The sequence below is a fragment of the Sciurus carolinensis genome, chromosome 8, assembly GCF_902686445.1.
Source record: "Sciurus carolinensis chromosome 8, mSciCar1.2, whole genome shotgun sequence".
NCBI lineage: Eukaryota > Metazoa > Chordata > Mammalia > Rodentia > Sciuridae > Sciurus > Sciurus carolinensis.
In genome coordinates, this window is record NC_062220.1 from 146,966,264 (window position 1) to 146,985,717 (window position 19,454).

Genomic DNA, 19,454 nt, shown 5'->3' on the forward strand with positions numbered 1-19,454 from the left:
CTCAGGCTGTCAGTTCTACTGGGAACTGTGTTCTGCGCCTGGGCGTTGGAAGTGACCCAAGGCGCCACCTCTCAACGTATCTCAAGGCGGCTTTATCTCCAGATCCTGTAGAGTTAGGGTAACTTTTTTTTTTTTTTTTTTTTTTTTTTGGCAGCAGAACTCCATTTTGATGAAAGATGAATTTGGATATTTATTTCTTTTTTGGAAAATGAGAGGTTACAACCCAGACAGCTAAAGGAGACTCCAACACCCACATCCATGGAGACAGGAAGGCAGCCAGGCCTCCTCTGCCCACGCGGCCTCTCTGGACAGGCGATGGGAGCTGGCCCGGTGGAGGGTGAAGATGTCCACGGTACTGAGGCTGTCATTAGTTTTTCTCTGAAGTGCCTGAAGGTAGGAATGGGCCAGCGGTTGGGACCAGCTGGGCCCCACCAAGGCCACGCCAGGCAAAGCGCCAGCAGTCCACGCTGGCCGGGAAGGCCTTCCGCTCGGAATGGTTAGACTGCAGAAATCCAATGTGCTTCCTTCCCCAGCGCAGCCTGCTCCTCGGAGCTGCTGCCCCCCACCCACCCTGCGCCCCTCGCCCTCGTCCCCACTACCGAATCTAAGACCTTTCAGCCGGCCGAGCCCGGGCAGGGGCTCCTAAGCGAATGCCTTCCGCGGACATCAGGCCCCATGGCCTAAAGGGCTCCCAGGGCAAACTTAGTTCTCCCCCCAAAACTTGAAGGTGGGGAAGCTGCAGCTACACATTCCACAAAGTGCTGGCACTTACCCCCATAACCCGGAAGGCTGACGACGGATTCGTATGGGCGGTGACCTCCCATCGTCAAACGGTGTCATGGTTTGGAATGTTCATTATGGCCGAGGACCTGGTTAGAGGTACAAAGACCTTTTTTTCCACCGTTACCTAATTTTTTTGTCCCCCCTCTTAAACGATTTTCTTTTTTTGGTGTGTTGTACAGCAGTATAATTTTTCACTTATTTATTCCATCAGTAGATATGGTTTGTACAATGTACAATGGTTCCATTTCAGAAAATAAAAAAAAAAAAATTCAAATCATGAGTACACATGGCTTTGTTGCATTATAATAAAGAGTCAAAGCAGGTGGATGTGTGGGCAATGTGAGGCACACCTGTAATCCCAGCTTACTTGGGAGGCTGGGGCAGAAGGATCACAAGTTAGCAGTGTAGCTCAGTGGCAGAGCACTTGTCTAGCCATGTTCAAGGGCCCGGGTTCAGTCCCCAGCACCACATAAAAAATCAGGCAGATGGCAAGAATGAGCTCACTGGCTGCTTCCGCATGGCTAGTCCCTGATGGTACGAGGTGAGCTCCTCGCATGCAGCAACTGTTGTGTCCACAGCCATGATAGCTGGTATTACTAAGCATCAGAGGGGGGTCAGGTGGACCACTAGACACTCCTTTCTGTGGACAGGTATTGTCAACCACCTCGGGCAGGTGAGTTCCTTGTCCAGCTCATGTGGCCAGGCAGAGCCCCAGTCTAAAAGCCACCCCTGAGGCTGGGGATGTAGCTCAGTGGTAGAGCTCTTGCCTATCCTGTGCAAGGCCCCTGGATTTGATCCCCAGCATCACAAAAAATAATAAAGCCTCACCTGACACATACCCCAGGCCTGGGTTCCAGCAAGGACATCAGTTTGCTGCTTCCCTGACTTTGGAAGCCTTTGGCCTGCGGGAGAGACTCTGGGACGTGGACCTGCAGATGGGCGGTGACCTTGTCTTGACTCCATAAATGGGCATCTGATCGCCTGTGGTATGGCTGGAACCAGAACCTTCCCTGGCCCTTTCCTCCTAGCCGAGATTCCCCTCCCCCTTTGACTTTTTCTTCCCCTTGTCCAGTTTCACTTCCTCTTCCAGCTGAAACCTGGCCCTGGCCTGCGTGAGCTTCCTGGATAATGTGGGGAGGGAATATTGTTCTAGAAGGTCTGGGCCAAGTCTCACTATGGAGAGCGACCTGGAGGCAAACTCTCTCCTTTTTGTTCTGCCTGCCTCTCTGACCCACCCTGATCTTTTTTTACTGTGTGTTTCCTTGTTTTTACCAGAATTGGTTACTCAGCTAAATTAACTCCTGATATGGAAAGTTCAGATGGATAAAAAACAAGTCACAGGGACCTTGTTTGTTTAACCGGAAAAAAAAAAAACTTTAGTTTGCTGGCATATCACACTGTTTCTGTCCTCCCTACTGTCTGTCCCCTTCCAGACTGATCTCTCAGCGGATCTCTGCCACCCATGTCTGCAGCCCCCAATCTCTGATCTCCCAGTTATTCTGTTTCACTTTCAATGTCACTTGGCATCTCTGTCTCTGGAGCTGAGTGACTTCCACCATCTGCATCAAGAAGCAGTCATGCACGAGAGCAGAAAAGGGAGGTTTTGTAGGCATTCATTGAGCACCATCTGTGTGCTGGACCCTGAGCAGCAATGACTCAAACATGACCCTTCTCCCCTAGGTATAAAGGTGGCCTGGAGCACTGAGGAGCTGCCTAGCACACTTGGGGAAAAGGCAGACCTGCATTTTGATGGCAGGGTCAGGGGAGCTCCTAGGATGGTAGAGGAACTCCAGGCTAAGGAATGCAGTTTTCCTTGATGTGAAAGAGTGACTGATGGTTTCTGAGCCAGGGCTCTGCTGGCTGAGGGATGGAGCTGCCAGCCAATAGCATGGGAGTGAAAATGGCACCCTGGAGGTGGGGGCAGCACAGCTTGGAAACTGGAACAACAGTCCAAGCAGGAGGCCCGCTTTGGCAAGAGGGCCCTTGTGCCCCCAAGTGATATGATGAAGGCACTCAGTATTGCAGCCAGGTGGGCAGGGAGGGGAGTGGTGGGCTGGGGGAGGCAGGCTCAGGTCCAAGTTCATAGCAAGCCAATGGTGTCATGGAGGTCTGTGGTGAGGCTGAGGATAGCCCGCAAATCCTGAAAGCCAATTTAACCTCCTCCTCAGCTCTTCTGGGTGAGGAATACAAGTTATTCTCCAGAGACGCAGGGTGGGCAGCCACTGGCTTTGTCCAGTTGCATTCCCCTCTCCTTCCACTAGGGGTCGCCCTCATTCATTCGCTTTAAGTGAAGCTGGTGCTTGTGGGTTAATGAGACCTGTCCAATCCCATGGTTCCACCCTGAGGCTACCACCATTGGTTCAGGAATGGGCACGTGACCCACAGCGGTCCAGTGACAGTCAGCCCTGGGATTTCTGTGAAACTGGTGGGAAAAAGTCCTGGTGGAGCATGGTGGGGAGGGAGATGGCAGAGGTGAGTTGCGGGGGCTGTCTGCCCACAGCCAGAGGATACTGGAGATGAAGCCCGCACAGGAGAGTTGAAACGCTGAGTGTGAGCTTCCTGAGAGCAGCGCTTGAGCCCTCAGCTCCAGCGTGCCCTGAGGACAACCCTCCCCCTGAACTTCTGTTTTGTGGGCTAATAAATATACCCTTGATTGTTAGGTCAGGGTTCACTGGATCTTTCTCCCCAGTGAGCTCCCCCCTTGCCATCCCAGGGCTCAACGCGTGTCCTTGACAAATCCAGGAGCCCCTCTGCATGGGAGGGGTGGTTCTGGTATGGTAGCTCTGACTCCTGACTGAATGCCATTCTCTTGGAGGAAGTTTCTGTCCCTCTCCTAAGGTACTCCCCTTTTAGTGCTCCCGTGTGACAAGGACTTGGGAGTTTCCCAGCTGATGACAAGGAAGTAAGCAGAGGGTAGGTAACATGGACCTATTTTGGATCTTCTATAATCTTCAGCATCCAAAGGTCCACCATTCCAGAGCTGTGTGACCTCAGGCAAGTATCTCAATCCCCCTGGTTCCCAGTTTCCTCGTCTGTAAAATGGGGAGGATAATAGTGCCTTCTACTCAGCATTGTTGTGAGGCTTAAATGTATGAACATACATAAAGTTCTCTGAACAGGTCCTGGCGCACAGTAAATCTCAAATATTAGCTGCTATTTTTATTGCTATTACTGTTATTTTCCCCTAACATCTGGAAGTCCAGCTCTGAGGGCATGAGGCACAGGGAAAGAGAAGAACTGTCCATCTCCAGCTGTCTTGGACTTCCCTCTCAGAGTTACACTTTGCTCTTGGAAGACCCACCTCTTCTCCAAATGATGGACCCTGGAGTTGTCCCAGATGCTCCCTCCATAGCTGAGTCTGGCCTTGTGGGATGAGTGGAAGAGCACCAGGAAACAGGCAGAAGGGAGGCATTCCTGGCTGAGGAAGGGCCTGAGCACAGGGCTAGAGTTCAGGCGACATCCCTGCCGCAGGCGCTGGCTGCTCAGGGAAGCCACCCACAGGGCTTCAGGGCCCTGGTCTCTGTGAAACATTTTTTCAGCTCCTCACCAACGTTATCTTCAACAAGGTCTCTGGGGAGAGGCCTCCAGGAGGCAAGGACCAGAATCTGGTGCTGTGCCTGTGGATCCTGTCTCCCTCTGGGATGCTCCCTGGGCCAACAGCATCTCCATGAATGTGCTGGCAGGCTTGGGGTCTATGGCTCTCTCTCTCCAGATCTTGGCAGAAATAGCAACCTGCTTTGCAACATAGAACCTCAAGAGGCTCTTAATCCTGCTCCTTTCTCCCTCGGGGCTCCCAGGGTGATGAGCTCATTTGACCTGCTTGCAATCCGGAATGGTAGCTTAGAGCAGAGTAGGACTTTCTCCGGTCTGGGGATATAGTTAGGTTGGTAGGGTGCTCACCTTGCAACCCGCAAGGCCCTGAGTTCAATCCCACTACCAACAAAAAGAGAGTTCCTCCATTCTGCAGAAAAGAACCAAGGCCAGGGGGGTGACTATAGAGACTCGGTAAGGAGGGTCTGGAAAGCAGCCTGCCTTGCCCTAGGCCGGGGATTTAATTGAAAGGCAGCCACATTCATTCATTTGCATATTGTCCCCTTCTGCTTTCACCACACAACTGTAGAGTAATTGCCACAGAAACTCCATGGTTCTGAAGTGAGAATATTTACCATCTGGCCCTTCCCAGAAAAGGTTTGCCAACGCTTGCCCTAGACTGCGCTTTCCTGTTAAAACACTACGTAGTTGAAAGAAGAAGAATAATTACCTCTTATGTGCTAGACACTATGCAAGACTTTAATGAAATTTTTATTGACATGTAAGGATATCGCTCAATGAATATTTTTTTCTTTCTGGGGATCAAACCCAGGCCTGCAAGCATGCCAGGCAAGCGCTCTGCCACTGAGCTACCCCAGGTATAAATCTTCACACATATCTAAACACACCTGTATTACGTTATCACCACCCAGCTCAAAAATCAGAATATTACCCTCCAAAAGTCCGCATCCTATCCCCCTGCCGTCTCTTCCCCTTCAAGAGTAGCTGCTACCCTGCTTTGCTCCCTGCACAGATTCATTTTCCCTGTTTTTTGAATTTTATATTCATGGAATCAAAAAGCACATGCTCCTTTGTTTTGGTTTTTGCAGTACCTGGGATTGAGCTCACCGCCTCTCACATGCTAGGAAAGCTTCCCACCACTGAGCTTCATCCCCAAGTTGGTGTGAGATTCACCGACATTGCTTCACATCATTAGAGTCCATTTATCCTCAGAGCTGGAGAACATTCTGGGGGGCCAGTCAACTCCAGTGTACTTACCCGCTCTTCCGCTGCTGTGCCTGTGGGATGTTTCCAGCGTGCAGAGATGGGAGGGACCTTTAATAATCCATGCAAGATCTTAGACCTCCATGATCTCATTTCACCTTGACTTCTACCCCGAGAGAGGGGCAGATTCGGAGCTTCATTTTATAGATGTGAAAACTGAGGTTTGAAGACCGTGGCACAGCAGGTGGGAAGCTGTCATTAAAGGTATGTTTGTGGGTTGAGGATATAGCTCAGTTGGTAGAGTCCTTGCCTTGCAAGCACAAGGCCCTGCGTTCAATCCCCAGTACCGCAAAAAAAAAAAAAAAAAAAAAAAAAAAAAAAGTATGTTTGCTGTCTTCTTCGATTCTGGCTTGAAATCCACTGTGGGTACACACAGTCAGCCCTCTGCACCTGAGGATGTTGAACTCAAGACTCAGAGGACCACAGGGATTTGAGCATCCTTGGCTTTGGTACATATAGAGGTTCTAGAACCAATCCCCTCTATATGGAGGACTGGCCTGTACTATATAATTCCATTCCTGTGAAATTTCTAGAAAAAGCAAAACAGTCTAGTTTTCCTAAGGCTGGGAACAGAGCTTAACTGCAAAGTGACTTGAGGGAATGTTTTTGGATGATGAAAATGCAAAACTGGTTTGTGGGGATGATTTGACAACTGCATGAATCGTACATTTAAAATGGGCGAATTTAAAGGGATGTAAATTATATCTCCTGGCCAGGCACAGTGGGACATGCCTCTTATCCCAGCTACTCCTGAGGCTGAGACAGGAGGATCACAAGTTCAAGGTCAGCATCAGCAACTTAGTGATACCCTTAGCAATTTAGTGAGACCCTGTCTCAAAAATTTTTTAAAAAATACATTAAGAGGGCTGGGGAGATAGCTCAGTTGGTAGAGTGCTTGCCTTGCAAGTGCAAGGCCCTGGGTTCGATACCCAGTACCGCAAAAAAAAAAAAAAAAAAATAGATTGGGGGGGGGGGGGGGGGTATAGCCCAGTGTTAAAAAGCCCTTGAGCCTTAGGTTTGATCCCCAGGACCAAAAAAAAAAAAAAAAAATTTAATTATAAATAAATATATAAATAATACCTGGACAGGCTATTTTTAAAAATCTCAAAATATTTCTTCACACGCCTGTGCCTCAATTTCCCCTGTCTATGGGGGCTGAGGATATAGCTCAGTTGGTAGAGCGCTTGCCTCACAAGCACAAGGCCCTAGGTTCAATCCCCAACACAGCCAAAAAAAAAATCACCCTATCTGTGAGATGGGGTTAACTACCCCTGCTCTGCCTGCCTTCCAGGTCGCGAGGGGACAGGGAAGAAGAGGATGTATTGGTCATGCTGTGCAAACCGTCCAGGACCTACAACCAGGTCCTCTCTGTAAAGGCACCGGGTCCTCTCTGGCCAGAGGTGACGTCTGGAGCTATCGGGATCCTGTTTGGCTGTGTGTATCCGACCTGCCGCCGGGTCAGGGCTGCTGAGCCACGCGCGGCGGATGCACTGACCCTGAACTCTTTCTCCGAGTAGTCCCCAGAGGTGGCCGCCGCCTTTCAGTTTCTGCACTTGTTTATTTTCAAAGGGACATTGCCAGACCGCGAGGCCACCCCTGCCCTTTCATGGTTTGTTTTATCCAGGAGATTTCAGGAAGAGAGAGAAGAGGTAGAGAGGCCAGAAACAAATCCCTCTGCCAGCGAAGAACTGCAGGAGGCCCCAGCTGTTAGGCTGGCGGGGCAGGCAGATGGGCCGCGGCGCACTGCAGAGGAGTGCCAGAACTGTCCCTGCCCCAGGGGGCTTTGTCAGATTGACCAGTGGGAGACTACTGATAGTGTTAATGGCCATCACAACCACACAACAAGGATGCTGGAATAATTGGATATCTGTATGCAAAAATAATGACCTAATACCTTGCACCTTATTGCAACTTCACTCAAAAGGGACCACAGACTAAAATGCAACTCAGAAACCCAAAAATTCTAGAGGAAAACAGGAGAAAATCTTTGTGACATGAGGTTAAGCAAAACTTTTTTAAAAATTAAATTTAAGGGGACTGGGGAGATAGCTCAGTCAGTAGAGTGCTTGACTTTTAAGCACAAGGCCCTGGGTTCAATCCCCAGCACCCAAAAAAAAAAAAAATTAAATTTAAGGGCTGAGATGTGGCTCAGTGGTAGAGCCCTCCCCTAGCATGTGTGAGGCCCTGGGTTCGATTCTTAGCACCGCATATAAATAAATAAAATAAAGGTCCATTGACAAATAAATTAAAAAAAAATAATAATAGTTAATTAATTAACTAATTTTAGTACTGGAGATTGAATCCAGGGACTCTCTACCACTCTCTTTTTTGTTTGTTTGTTTGTTTTGAGACAGGATTATATATACATACATACATACATATATATATATATACATATATATATATATTTTTTTTTTGTCAATGGATTTTTAAAATATTTTTTAGTTGTAGAAGGACGCAATATTGGGCTGGGAATGTGCCTCACTGATCCAGTGCCCCCAAGTTCACTCCCCAATACCAGAAAAAAAAAAAATTAAAAAAAGCAAAGAGTTCACAATATCTTTATTTTATTTCTTTATTTTTATGTGGTGCTGAGGATGGAACCCAGGGCCTCACACGTGCCAGGCAAGCGCTCCACCATTGAGCCACAACTCCAGCCTTGAAATAGAGTCTTACTGAGTTGCCTGGGCTGACCTCGAACTTGTGATCCTTCTGCCATACCTCCTGAGTTGCTGGGATTATAGGTGTGCACCATGGTCCCTGGCAACGCTGGGTTTTTGTTTGTTTGTTTGTTTTTAAGACATGACAGCAAAGCACTGTCAAAGAAAAATGGATCAATTAGACTTTATTAAAATTAAAAACTTCTCTGCTAAAGACACTGCACAGAGAATGAAAAGACAAGCCTTGGACTGGCAGGCAATTTCTGCAAAACACATATCTAACAAAGGAATTGTAACCAGAATATTTAAAGAACACTCAAGAGTTCATAGCAACAAAGCAAACATCTCTCTCCGTGTCTAAAATATTTGCATGGACATTTCATCAAAGAAAATGTATGGAAAGTAAATAAGCACATGAAAGATGCTGACCTCATTAGGCATTAGAGAAATGCAAATTAAAACCACAGTGAGATTCCTTGACCCGCCTGGTAGGATGTTTAAAAAGACTGACCATGTCAAGTACAGACATGCAGAGCAACCAGAACTTTCATGCGATGCTAATGGAATGTAAACTGTGTGGCTCTTTGGAAAAAAGCATTCGGTAGATTTGGGTGGCACAAGCCTTCAATCATAGATGCTCAGGAGGCTGAAGCAGGAGGATTGCAAATTTGAGGCCAACCTGGGCAATTTAGGGAGATTCTGTCTCAAAATAAAATAAAAAGGACTATGGATGTAGCTCCAAGGTAGAGAACTCAAGTGTGTGGTCCTGGGTTCAGTTTGCAATACCCAAAACAAAACAAAACAAAAAAATAGTTTGGCAGATTCATATAAAATTAAACATAAACTTACCCATGACCCAGTAGCCCCACTCCCAAATATTTACCTAAGAGGTGAAAGTGTACAAGAACCTAAATGTGAATGTTTACAGTGGCCTTATTCATAATTACCAAAAATTAGACAAAACTAAAATGACCCTCCTCTGGCGAATAGAAAAACTATAGCATATTCATAAAATGAAACACTACTCTGCAATAAAAAGTAATGAACTGCAGAGACATACAACAGGGAAAGATCTTGGATGCATTATGTTAAGTGATAAAAGTCAGATTCAAGACTGTTTATTGAATGATTGAATAATAATATTGATTGATCGAGATGGGGCTCAAGTAACCCCAGCTGGTCTCCTCTTTCTTTTTTTTTACCCCCCTCCCCCCCAGTACTACATTCCCAGCCTGTTTTATTTTTCATTTTGAGAAAGGGTTTTGCTAAAATGTCCAGCGTGGTCTGGAACTTGCAATCCTCCTGCCTCAGTCTCCTGAGCCACTGCATTACAGGTGTGCACAGTAAGGCAGGAGGATTTCAAGTTTGAGGCCAGCCTGGGAAATTTAGGGAGACCAGTCTCAAATTAAAAAAAAAAAAGAGTTGGGGATGTAGCTCAGTGATAGAGTGCTCGCTTGGTATGTGAGAGTCCCTGAATTCCCGATACCAAAAAAACTCCTGGAACTGTGTGCAAAAAAATAAAGAACCTTTTGTAAATTTTACCTTGATAAAACCATGGAAAACTTAGGGCCACATACTCTTGTGCCAGGCACTGTTTAAAGTCCTTTACATATGTTTTGACTCAGTCCTCCTGGCAATCCTATGGAGCAGGTAGGTGTTAACTCAAATTGTGAAAGTTCTATCCCAGAGTCCCTCAACTTGGGTTTCATTCTGCCTTGGTCTGTTCCCCATTGTCTTCCTTCTGTGAACCTCACCTCTTCTCTGTTGGTCCCTCTTTACTCCCACAGCAACAGGAGAAAAAGTCTCCACTAACTCGTTCCACCGAGGGGCCCACAGCTAATAAATGAGACTTAGCAGGAATTTCAAACTCAAACACCCACAGCAACCAGGCAGGTAATAAAAATAAGCACAACAGTCCAGGACAATAGGGAGGGGTGGGGACTGGGGAGCAGAGGCTTTGCCTGGAGGGGATAGTTGCTCCTAAGTTCCAGCAGCTACCAGGAGAAATAAGGGCCCAGGGTTGTCAGATATTCTGATTGTTTGAGAATACCCTAACATTCTAATGTTTATATGAAATGTTGGGATTTTTAAAATGTTAGCAAATAGCTGGATTCAGTGCCCCACACCTCTATTCCCAATGATTTGGAAAGATGAGGCAGGAGGATTGAAAGTTCAAGACCAGGCTCAGCAACTTCATGAGACCTTGATTCAACAACAACAAAAAAGTGTAAAAGGGCAGGAAATGAAGCTCCGTGGTAAAGCACCCCCAGGGTCAATCCTCAGTGCTGAAAAACATGTTAACAAATAGTCAAAAATTTTAAAAACTGTGTAGATGTTAGTTAAAAAATACATACTCTCCCTCCACCTTCTCCAAAATCACTCCCCAGGTACAAAAGAGTGAGAAGCAGAAGCAGAAGATTCATAGTTAGTGAAACGAAGCATTATCTGCAGCCCTAAACCACAGTAAGTGAAAGTGGGAAGGAGAACGGAGGAATAGACATGACCTTTTGCAGGGCTTGGGGTGTAGCTTGGTGATGGAGCATTTAGCCAACATGTACAAGACCCGTGTTCAATCCCCAGAAGCAGCACTAACAACAAAAACAAGACAGAAGGAAAAAAGAAATGAACTTGGCAAGGTGGAGGAAGAGCAGACCAAAGACCTGCATAAGCAGATCCCAAGGAGACACAGGCCAGGTCTCTCCCAAGATCCCAGAGGCTCTAGAATCCGAGGCATCGGACAGCAGCGGTGGGTACAGCAGCAGCAAGTTCACGGCCCCTTCCCTGGCCTTGCTCCAGGGATTCCATGGCTTCACCCAGGCCCTCCCAGTAGACAACTGGAGGTCCTCCCCTGTATGGCTGGGACACCCCTCCCATCAGCAGACTTCCAGACACCCACATTTAGGAGCCTCCATTCAAAAAGCTGCTGGCCACACATTGACTCAGCCATTGATGGGCCTTGCTTCTGCCACCACATTGATGGTGGGGTTGTCCTAATGGCTCCTTTCCAGACTTCTGAAGAAAGCTTCCAACATGAAGAGAGTTCAGGACTAATTGGGGTGGAGGGAAGCGGGGGGGATGAACAATGTAGGGAGCAAAAGAGACTTCAAATAGCTGGGCACGGTGGCTGGTGCACACCTGTAATCCCAGTAGTTTGGGAGGCAGAAGCAGGAGGATTGAAAGTTCAAGGCCAGCCTCAGTAATTTAGTGAATAGTTTAGTGAGATCTCAATTTGGTGAGACCACGTCTCAAAATAAAAAATAAAAAGTGTTGGGGATGCAGCTCGGGGGTAAAATGCTTCTGAGTTTAATCCCTAGTACTAAAAACAAAACAAAAACCAAAACTTCAAATGAACTCAAAAGAGTTGTGAAAGAGGTAAGAGTCAACATTGCATCCATGAAACAAGAAGAGATGCTCTTAAGAAAGTTAAAAAAAAAAAGGCATTATTTAAACTTTTAAATTTTTAGTAAAATTTCCCTAAAAGTAGGTCAAAGAAAAAAAATCAGAAAATATAGTTGTCCCCCGTTTCTGTGGTTTCATACTCAAGGATTCAACCAACCTTGGATAAAAAAATATATGGAAAAAAATCTGCATCTGAGTCAAGTGTAATGGAATGCAATGAAACTCTGTCTCAAAATCTTGTCTCAAAATACAAATTCAAAAGTACTGGGGATGTAGCTCAGTGGTAGAGTACCCTGGGATTCAATCCCCAGTATTACCAAAATAAAATTAAACAAAGCAAGCAAGCAAGCAAGCTAAGGCAAACCAGAAGCTATGGTGCATGTCTGTCATCCCAGCTGTTTGGGAGGCTAAAATAGGGGGGTAATCTCAAATTCCAGATCAGTCTGGATAACATAGCAACATCCTGTCAGGAAAAAAAAAAAAAAAGAATTTTAGGTAATATTATCATCTCTAAGAATTAAAATGTCCTGGGGACTGGGGTTGTGGCTCAGTGGTAGAGTGCTTGCCTAGCATGTGTGAGGCACTGGATTTGATCCTCAGCACCACATAATGATAAATAAATAAAATAAAGGTCTCTACAACTAAAAAAATATTTTGAATAAATAAATAAATAAAACGTCTATCAACATCTAAAAAAATACTGAAAAAAAAAGAAAGTGTCCCTTCATCTGTAACAATCTTTAAAATTCAAACCATACACAAAAATATCAAGAGGAAATCAAAGTAGAATTTAGTTGTTATAGTATCACTAATTCCCCCACCAAAAAAAAAAAAAAAAAAAAGGTAAGCGAATAGGGGGGAAAGTAAGACAATGATTAACTCTAGGAGAGTGAAAAATTGGGACAATAAAGGAATAGAACTCAGTGCACAAGTTGGATCAAGAGCACACAATATGATGGGCGGGTAGCTCAGTGGACGTGTGTGTGTGCTTAGTGAGCCAGAGACCCTGGGTTCATCCCCAACACCCCCTCCCCCCGAAGAAAAGCACACAGTATTTTTTGTTTTTGAAATAATGGAAATATTGAATGTGATTTTAATGATACTTGACTTAACTATAATACTATTATTATCAGTTTGTGGTACTGGGGATTTAAAGAAGGGGTGCTCTACCACTGAGCTACATCCCCAGGCCTTTTTATTTATTTTGAGACAGGGTCTCACTAAGTTGCTGAGGCTGACCTTGAACTTGTAATCTTCCTACTTTAACCTCCTTTGTAACTGGTATTACAGGCCTGTGTTACTGCTCTTGTAGCTAAATCATAATTTTTAAAACTCAATTTTAATTTTAACCATATTTTATTTATTTATTTAAAAAATTTTTTTAGTTGTCGATGGACCTTTATTTTATTCACTTATTTATATGCAGTGCAGAGAATCCAACCTAGTGGCTCACATGTGCTAGGTAAGTTCTCTACCACTAAGCCACAACCCCAGCCCCTGGTAATTCTTTTAAATATGACATGACGTATGGATGAAAAGACCATTTAATCTTTTATTCTCCAAAATTTATTGAGGTTTAATTTATATGTAATAACAATTTTAAGAAACAAGAAGAAAAATTTAAAATGAAATAAAATTCACTCTATTTTTAAATTTAAATTTATTATTAATATTATTATTTTTATTGGTACTGGAGATTGAACTCAGGAACTTTCTACCATTGATCTATACATCGCCAGCCCTTTGACCTACAGAAGCCACAATTTTATATGGTTCAACCTAATAATTGCCAGTGAGGTGGGATGGGCCAGATGGACTGCCAGCTCCTGGGAGTGGGTTTGAGATTTCCCTCTTGCCCAAACCACCATTCCCACTCTGGTTGCAACTGTCTGAAAAGTCCAGGCTTTGTGTCACCTTCCTTTACCCAAAGAATTCTGTCTTTAGTAAACTTATATGCCCAGTCTCTTGCTACAGCAGTTCCAGCTAAGAATTTCATCCTAGAGCTGGGGTGTAGCTCAGTGTGGAGTGCTTGCCTAGAACATCAAGGCCCTGTGTTACATCCCCAATCATTATTATTTTAATGGTTATTAATAACTTAATATTTTACTCTAAGGATATGTATACAAGTAATTGTAGCATCATTTATATGAGCAAATATTAGAAACAATGTAATGTCTTAACAAGGAAATTCATTGAATGTTATAGATGCCCCATATAATGAGTTGAGTTTTGGCAACTTCTAGGCACCTCTGGCCTGGTCCATTCTGTTCCTTTTCAGCCTGTCGTACATTTATTGAGCGCTGGTTCTGCACCAGGAACCTTGCTACAGCACCATAACATATGTAAATTGTTACAACTTTTCTTTCTGAGGCACAGGATTTCTTCTCCATTTTGCAACTGAAAACTCGTGCCTTGTACCCAATGCCAATTCTTGCTAATTTAACACTGAGGACACGGTTTTGAGAAGAGGAAAAAGAAGTTTTATTGCTTTGGAGGCAAAGGAGAAGCACAGGGGACTCCTGTCCCTGAAGCTGTTATTCTGCCCATCAGGGAAAACAGAGTGCTTTTAAAGAAGGTATTCAAGGGCTTCATTCCAGGTGTTCCCTGACTGGGGGTACCTGATAGTGTGTGAGGTTTCACTTGTTAATTTGGGAGATAATCACTTCCTAGATCCTCTGGCAGACATCTTTTTCCTGTGGAGCACTGAAACTCAAGGTAATCTTGTTTTCCACCCCCAGATTAGGGAGAGGGAGAAGAAAAGAAAAACGTATCTTTTACTTATTTATTTATTCATTTTTCTGCGGTGCTGGGGATTAAAACCCTTGTGCTTGACATGTAAGCACTCTACAAACTGAGTTACATCCCAGCTCAAAACAAGTCCAAAACTCAGAGCAACCGAGGGCTACATTCACAAGGTGAACCACTGTTACAATTTGACAGAGAAGAAAGCTATGGCTCAGAATTTCCCCTTTTGGGATTATTTAGGGGCAGGTTCACCGATCAGTCTCAAAAACGATACAACAGTACTTTGAGTTGCAGCCCGAAGGAGCTGGGCTCCAGTCGGCTCTGCCACTGAAGAGCTGTGGTGCCTGGACGGTGTCTGACTCGGACCTCTGTGGAGGTCACATCTCAGTGAGAAGTGCTCCTGTTCTGGTTTGCACATCTGGAAAGCCCCTTCGGCACTCAGCGACAATAAAAATGAAGACAGCAGCCACAACACCGCGCCAGATCGGGAAGGAGCTGCGGAGGACCTAGTTCCGGGCTCTGCAGGAGAAAGCCGGCCCGGGAGGAGGAGCCCCACCCCCACCCACCACGTGGAGCTCGCGCTCGGCCAGCGGCTGGGCTGCCGGGCGATTCCGCCAGCGCCAGGCTGCGCGGGGCGGGGCGGGGGCGGAACCAGAACAGCCAGTGGGCCGAGGTCTCTGTTAGGCCAAAACACCCTCAAGGGGCGCGGCCCAGCCCCTGCGTCCCGCTGCTCCCGGGCCTGCCCGGAGGGGTGGGGGCGGCGAGGGGCAGGGCAGAGAGGCGTGGCCTTTTTTTTTTTTTTTTTTTTTTGTCCTCCTAGATAAGGAAAAGTGCCCTTGCGCCTTTAAGAGGCCGACGCGGGCCTCCGATTGGCCGAGGCGCACCAGTGACGTCACGCGGGTCGGTGCCCTCCCCCTCCCGCCCCGCCGCGCGCTCGCGAACGGTCCGCGCGCGGGCTGGGCCGGCGCCCCTCAGCCTCGCAGTTCCGCGTCGTCCGGACCCCGGGGGATGCCCGCGGGTGGGCCTCCCTCATGGCCGCCGACGTCTTCATGTGTTCCCCGCGCCGACCCCGCAGCCGGGTCCGTTCGGTGCTGCTCAAGCCCCAGGTACCTGAGGACGACGACGACTCGGACACGGATGAGCCGTCCCCTCCACCCGCCTCCGGCGCGGCCACCTCGGCCCGAGCCCACGCGAGCGCTGCGCCACTGCCGCCCCGGGCCGGGCCGGGCCGCGAGGAGCCTCCGCGCCCCCAGCAGATTATCCACAGCGGCCACTTCATGGTGTCGTCGCCGCACCGCGAGCACCCGCCCAAGAAGGGCTACGATTTCGACACGGTCAACAAGCAGACGTGCCAGACCTACAGCTTCGGCAAGACCAGCTCCTGCCACCTGTCCATCGACGCCTCGCTCACCAAGCTCTTCGAGTGCATGACCCTGGCCTACAGGTGGGAGCCGGAGACCCTCGCGGACCCGGCTGGGCCCCGTCTCTCTACCGGGCCTCCCTTAGACAAAACGAGCGCGGAGCGCCGGGCCGCCGGGGGTCTCTTTGGCTTCACGCTTTTCCTCTGGTCTCCCTGTGGGAGGGGGTCCCAACGTTGGGAGAGGCGCCGCGGTCCTGGCCGCTTCCCCTGTCATCGCTGCTCGGGTTCTTCCGCCTTCACATTCCCCATTCAGGCCCTCCCCTCCCGTGTCCCGGGAGCCACCGATCTCCGGCAAGAAACCCTTGTGGGAAGGCTGCACCTTGTGTGCCCAGCTCTGTCGACGCCTTCCCCCAAACTCTTTGTGTGTTTCCAGCAATACCCAGCGGGTGATTAAGACCACCTGTCCAGGGTGTCTGGGGCGCTGACTCCACGGTTTACTGGTTGTGTAACACCTCGGAACCTGCTTCCTCTTTTATAAAGAGGGGATGACAGTCATCTGCCTCCGGGGGGCTATTGTGGGGAGGGTTTGAGATGGGTAAGGTGCTTATTACAGCGCCTTACACAGTTAGGTGCTCCGTTAATGTTAGCTACTTTTGGTATTGGCCATGTACCTGGAGGCTGGGCCGCCTCGCAACCCATTTGTTGGGTGGCCCTTGGGGAGGGCCCTGGGTGCTCCTAGGAAGACTTTTGGAGCCACAGCTGTTGGAAGTGCAGTCTGTCCTCCTGGCAAGTTGAAGGGTTTTTTGGGTGTCCCTGAAACATTATATGAGGGAGATGTCAGTGTTTAGGGCACACATCCCAGATACCATCCTGACGTGTGGATTTGGCTCTGGGCAGAAATCTCTTTTTCCAAAGTCACAGAAATACCTGGCTTTCAAGGGTTGAAAAGTCTTTCCACTCTTCTCTCCCTTCCCCAGGTTATGTGTTAGACCTTTGCTTCAGGTGACTTTTCTCACTCAATTACAGAATTTCTTTGCCCTGGCTGCCTTGGCCTGAACAGTCCATCCCTGCACAGAACTCCCCATGGGATTCCTACAGAGTTGAGCTTCTAGCATTAGTAAATGCAGTGGCCCTGGCTCACTTAGTTCTGCTTTGCAGGCAGCACAGGCAGTTTCCTATGAGACTCCACTAACAGTGTAGAAGAGCACAAATATTTCCCTCTCCTCTATTTATTTTTTAAGAAAGTGCTTGCTATGCAAGCAGGCTCGTCTCAAACTCCTGGGTTCAAGCAATCTTTCTGCACAAATGACTTTCTTTTTCCTTCCTTCCTTCCTTCCTTCCTTCCTTCCTTCCTTTCTTTTCTTCTTCCTCTCTTTCTTAAGAGTGGTGAGCCCTGAATAAATCCAAGTTAAAACATTCTTTACCTGAATTTAATATACTAGTTACTTAGCTCTGAATGGCATTTTTCTCCTCTGGATTAGTCTACCTGTTCCTTTGTTTTTGAAACACGCCCCTCACCCCTGTTTGCTTTTATGAAGGTTTCTCTGATGGATTGTTCTGTAGCTTTTATCCTATCCCCCTGACGTGGCACATTGGTCAGTCTCTGCTCTGATTCTCAGGTCTTGCCAGTTTGAGCTGGCACTGAGCCTGGAAGATGTTCTGCTTAAAAAAAAAAAAAAAAATGGCATTGATGTGGCAGCCCTGTGCACCCTTCAGTCTCAAATTTTGAGAACTTCCATTGCAATTAAACCCAACTAGACCACAGCATGATCTATGAGAAAGCTTTTTCAAACAAAACCAGAGGTGAAAGACAGGAATGTGTTTTATTAAGAAAACTTAATCCTCTTCTTTACTTTAATATAAACTTCACCATGTACAGGGAAAGAACGATGCTTGAGTCATAGGAGGTGCAGGCTAGAAGGCCTCACTTACGTCAGCTCAGCAAAAGGAAAATTAAGCTAGTCTCCCCTTTGCCCTTTGTTTGGATAACCTAAAGGCTTATTAAATAACACCAAAGAATTTCAGTAATGGCTTTTTTTTTTCATTTCTTTCAAAAATATTTTGGCAACTGGCCACTGCTCAGTTACCTTTCTTGATTGCAAAATGCACCACTAGTTTGGAGCTTACCTTGCTTTCCAGAGCTTCTAGCCCTCGGCTCTCTTGCTTTTATTGCTGTCCCTTGTGCCTAAGGTCTACTGCCACCCTAGGTCTATTCACCACCTAAGGTCCCCTGCTGGGATCTGCTTACTAATTTCTCATGAAGATGCTCTTTGTCTCTGTGTGAGGCTCAGTTTGACCTTCCTGAGTTTAGTTGTCATTATGGAATTTTGGTAGAGATTGACCAAAAAGCTGGGGAGAAGAGTTTTTGACCTCAGCTCTTCTGCCACAATGACCAGGTGACTTTCAGAGAAGTAAGGTTGAGGTGGGGGCCAGGGAGGAAAGAGGCTCATCTTCAGAGGTGGTCTGACTTCCTGTTCAGTGGGGTCAGAGCCTTTACTACTTTTCCTGTTTTTTTTTCTTTACTTCAACTGAGAGGAAGATCAGCTGAAATGGCTCTTCTGTGTGACCGTTTCTGTCTTGGTTTTTCCTAACTTCAGCGTCCTGGCGACATGTCCCCTGGCGTCTTGGTTCTAGCTGCCTAAGTCTCCCTGGTACACTCTGTACTTTTTTTTTTTTTTTTGGCTTCCTGTTAACTGCTGCCTCCCAGCTGTTTCCAGCTGAGGTTCAAGAGTCTTTGGGGAGGAACCAAGTGCAGGGGAAGTTGCAGTTATTTTTCACCCAGTTCTGAGAAGTGGTCTAGGGATCATGAACATGATCTGTTCCAGAACAAGCAAAGGCTTCAACTCCTGAAGTCTGGCTAGGACTGACATTGGTCGGGAGGATATGGTATTTGGGGATAGGAGACTGTGAGCAAGGCCTGTGAAGGGGATTCCAGTTTCTTTGCAACTGGCTTTAAAAGCCATGGCCACTCATTCTGTGATGCTAAGTAGCCCTATGGCAAAATGTCTTGATTTGGTCCTAAAATATATGTTCAATTATTGGGATATCTTGGAGGGGAAGAAATTGCCTCTACCTTAGGCAAAATTTAGGTGGTAGAAGACATGGGAGAGCTACAGGTGGCTTTACTTTCCTAAATCTTCCTGTCTGCTGCTCTGGAATGTGGTGGATAGAACTTTTCTGCAGGGTGGAAATGAGTATTAACTGAGATACGTCTGTGAAGGTGCCTGGTACTTGGCAAGTGACAGGGAAGAGGAGGTTTGCCAGTCGGATGGTAGCAGGTAGGGCATGATGGAATTTCAATTTTGCATTCTCATTCTACTGACATTTTCTAGGATCCCAAGTTTCTCGTCTTGTAATCAAGAAAAAAAAAAAAATAATGTATCTAACTGATGTCTTTTAGGGTAGTTTTTAAATGTCTGCCTAACAAATACTAAACAGAAGCATTCCTGATTTGGCGGAGTCCTTCCTAGGGCTCCACAATGGAGCTATGCACTCTAGAACATAGTTCATGGTTTTTGCCCTCTTAACATTTTAAGGAATGTCACACATGTGCATCCCCCACACAGATTCTGAACACATCTAGTGTGCAGCTTTTTGGGTCAGTTTTGGTTTTACTTTTCTACCTTTTAACTCCTTGTCAAGGAGCCTTGGTATGAAGTTTTCCCCCACACAGATTCTGAACACATCTAGTG

The 19,454-nt window shown here is 46.7% G+C and overlaps 1 protein-coding gene across 4 annotated transcripts in view; it reads left to right on the plus strand.

The window, feature by feature from the left end:
• Positions 1-15,321: 15,321 nt before the first annotated feature.
• Positions 15,322-19,454, plus strand: part of Mlxip (MLX interacting protein) — a 53,683-nt gene continuing 49,550 nt past the window's right edge. For all 4 annotated transcript variants that reach the window (XR_007109768.1, XM_047560572.1, XM_047560573.1 and 1 more), the window contains exon 1: positions 15,322-15,846. Coding sequence is in view for 3 of the 4 variants with exons in the window: in XM_047560572.1 (XP_047416528.1) it covers positions 15,434-15,846 (413 nt within the window). In the remaining variant the exon portion in view is untranslated. The remainder of the gene's footprint in view (positions 15,847-19,454) is intronic.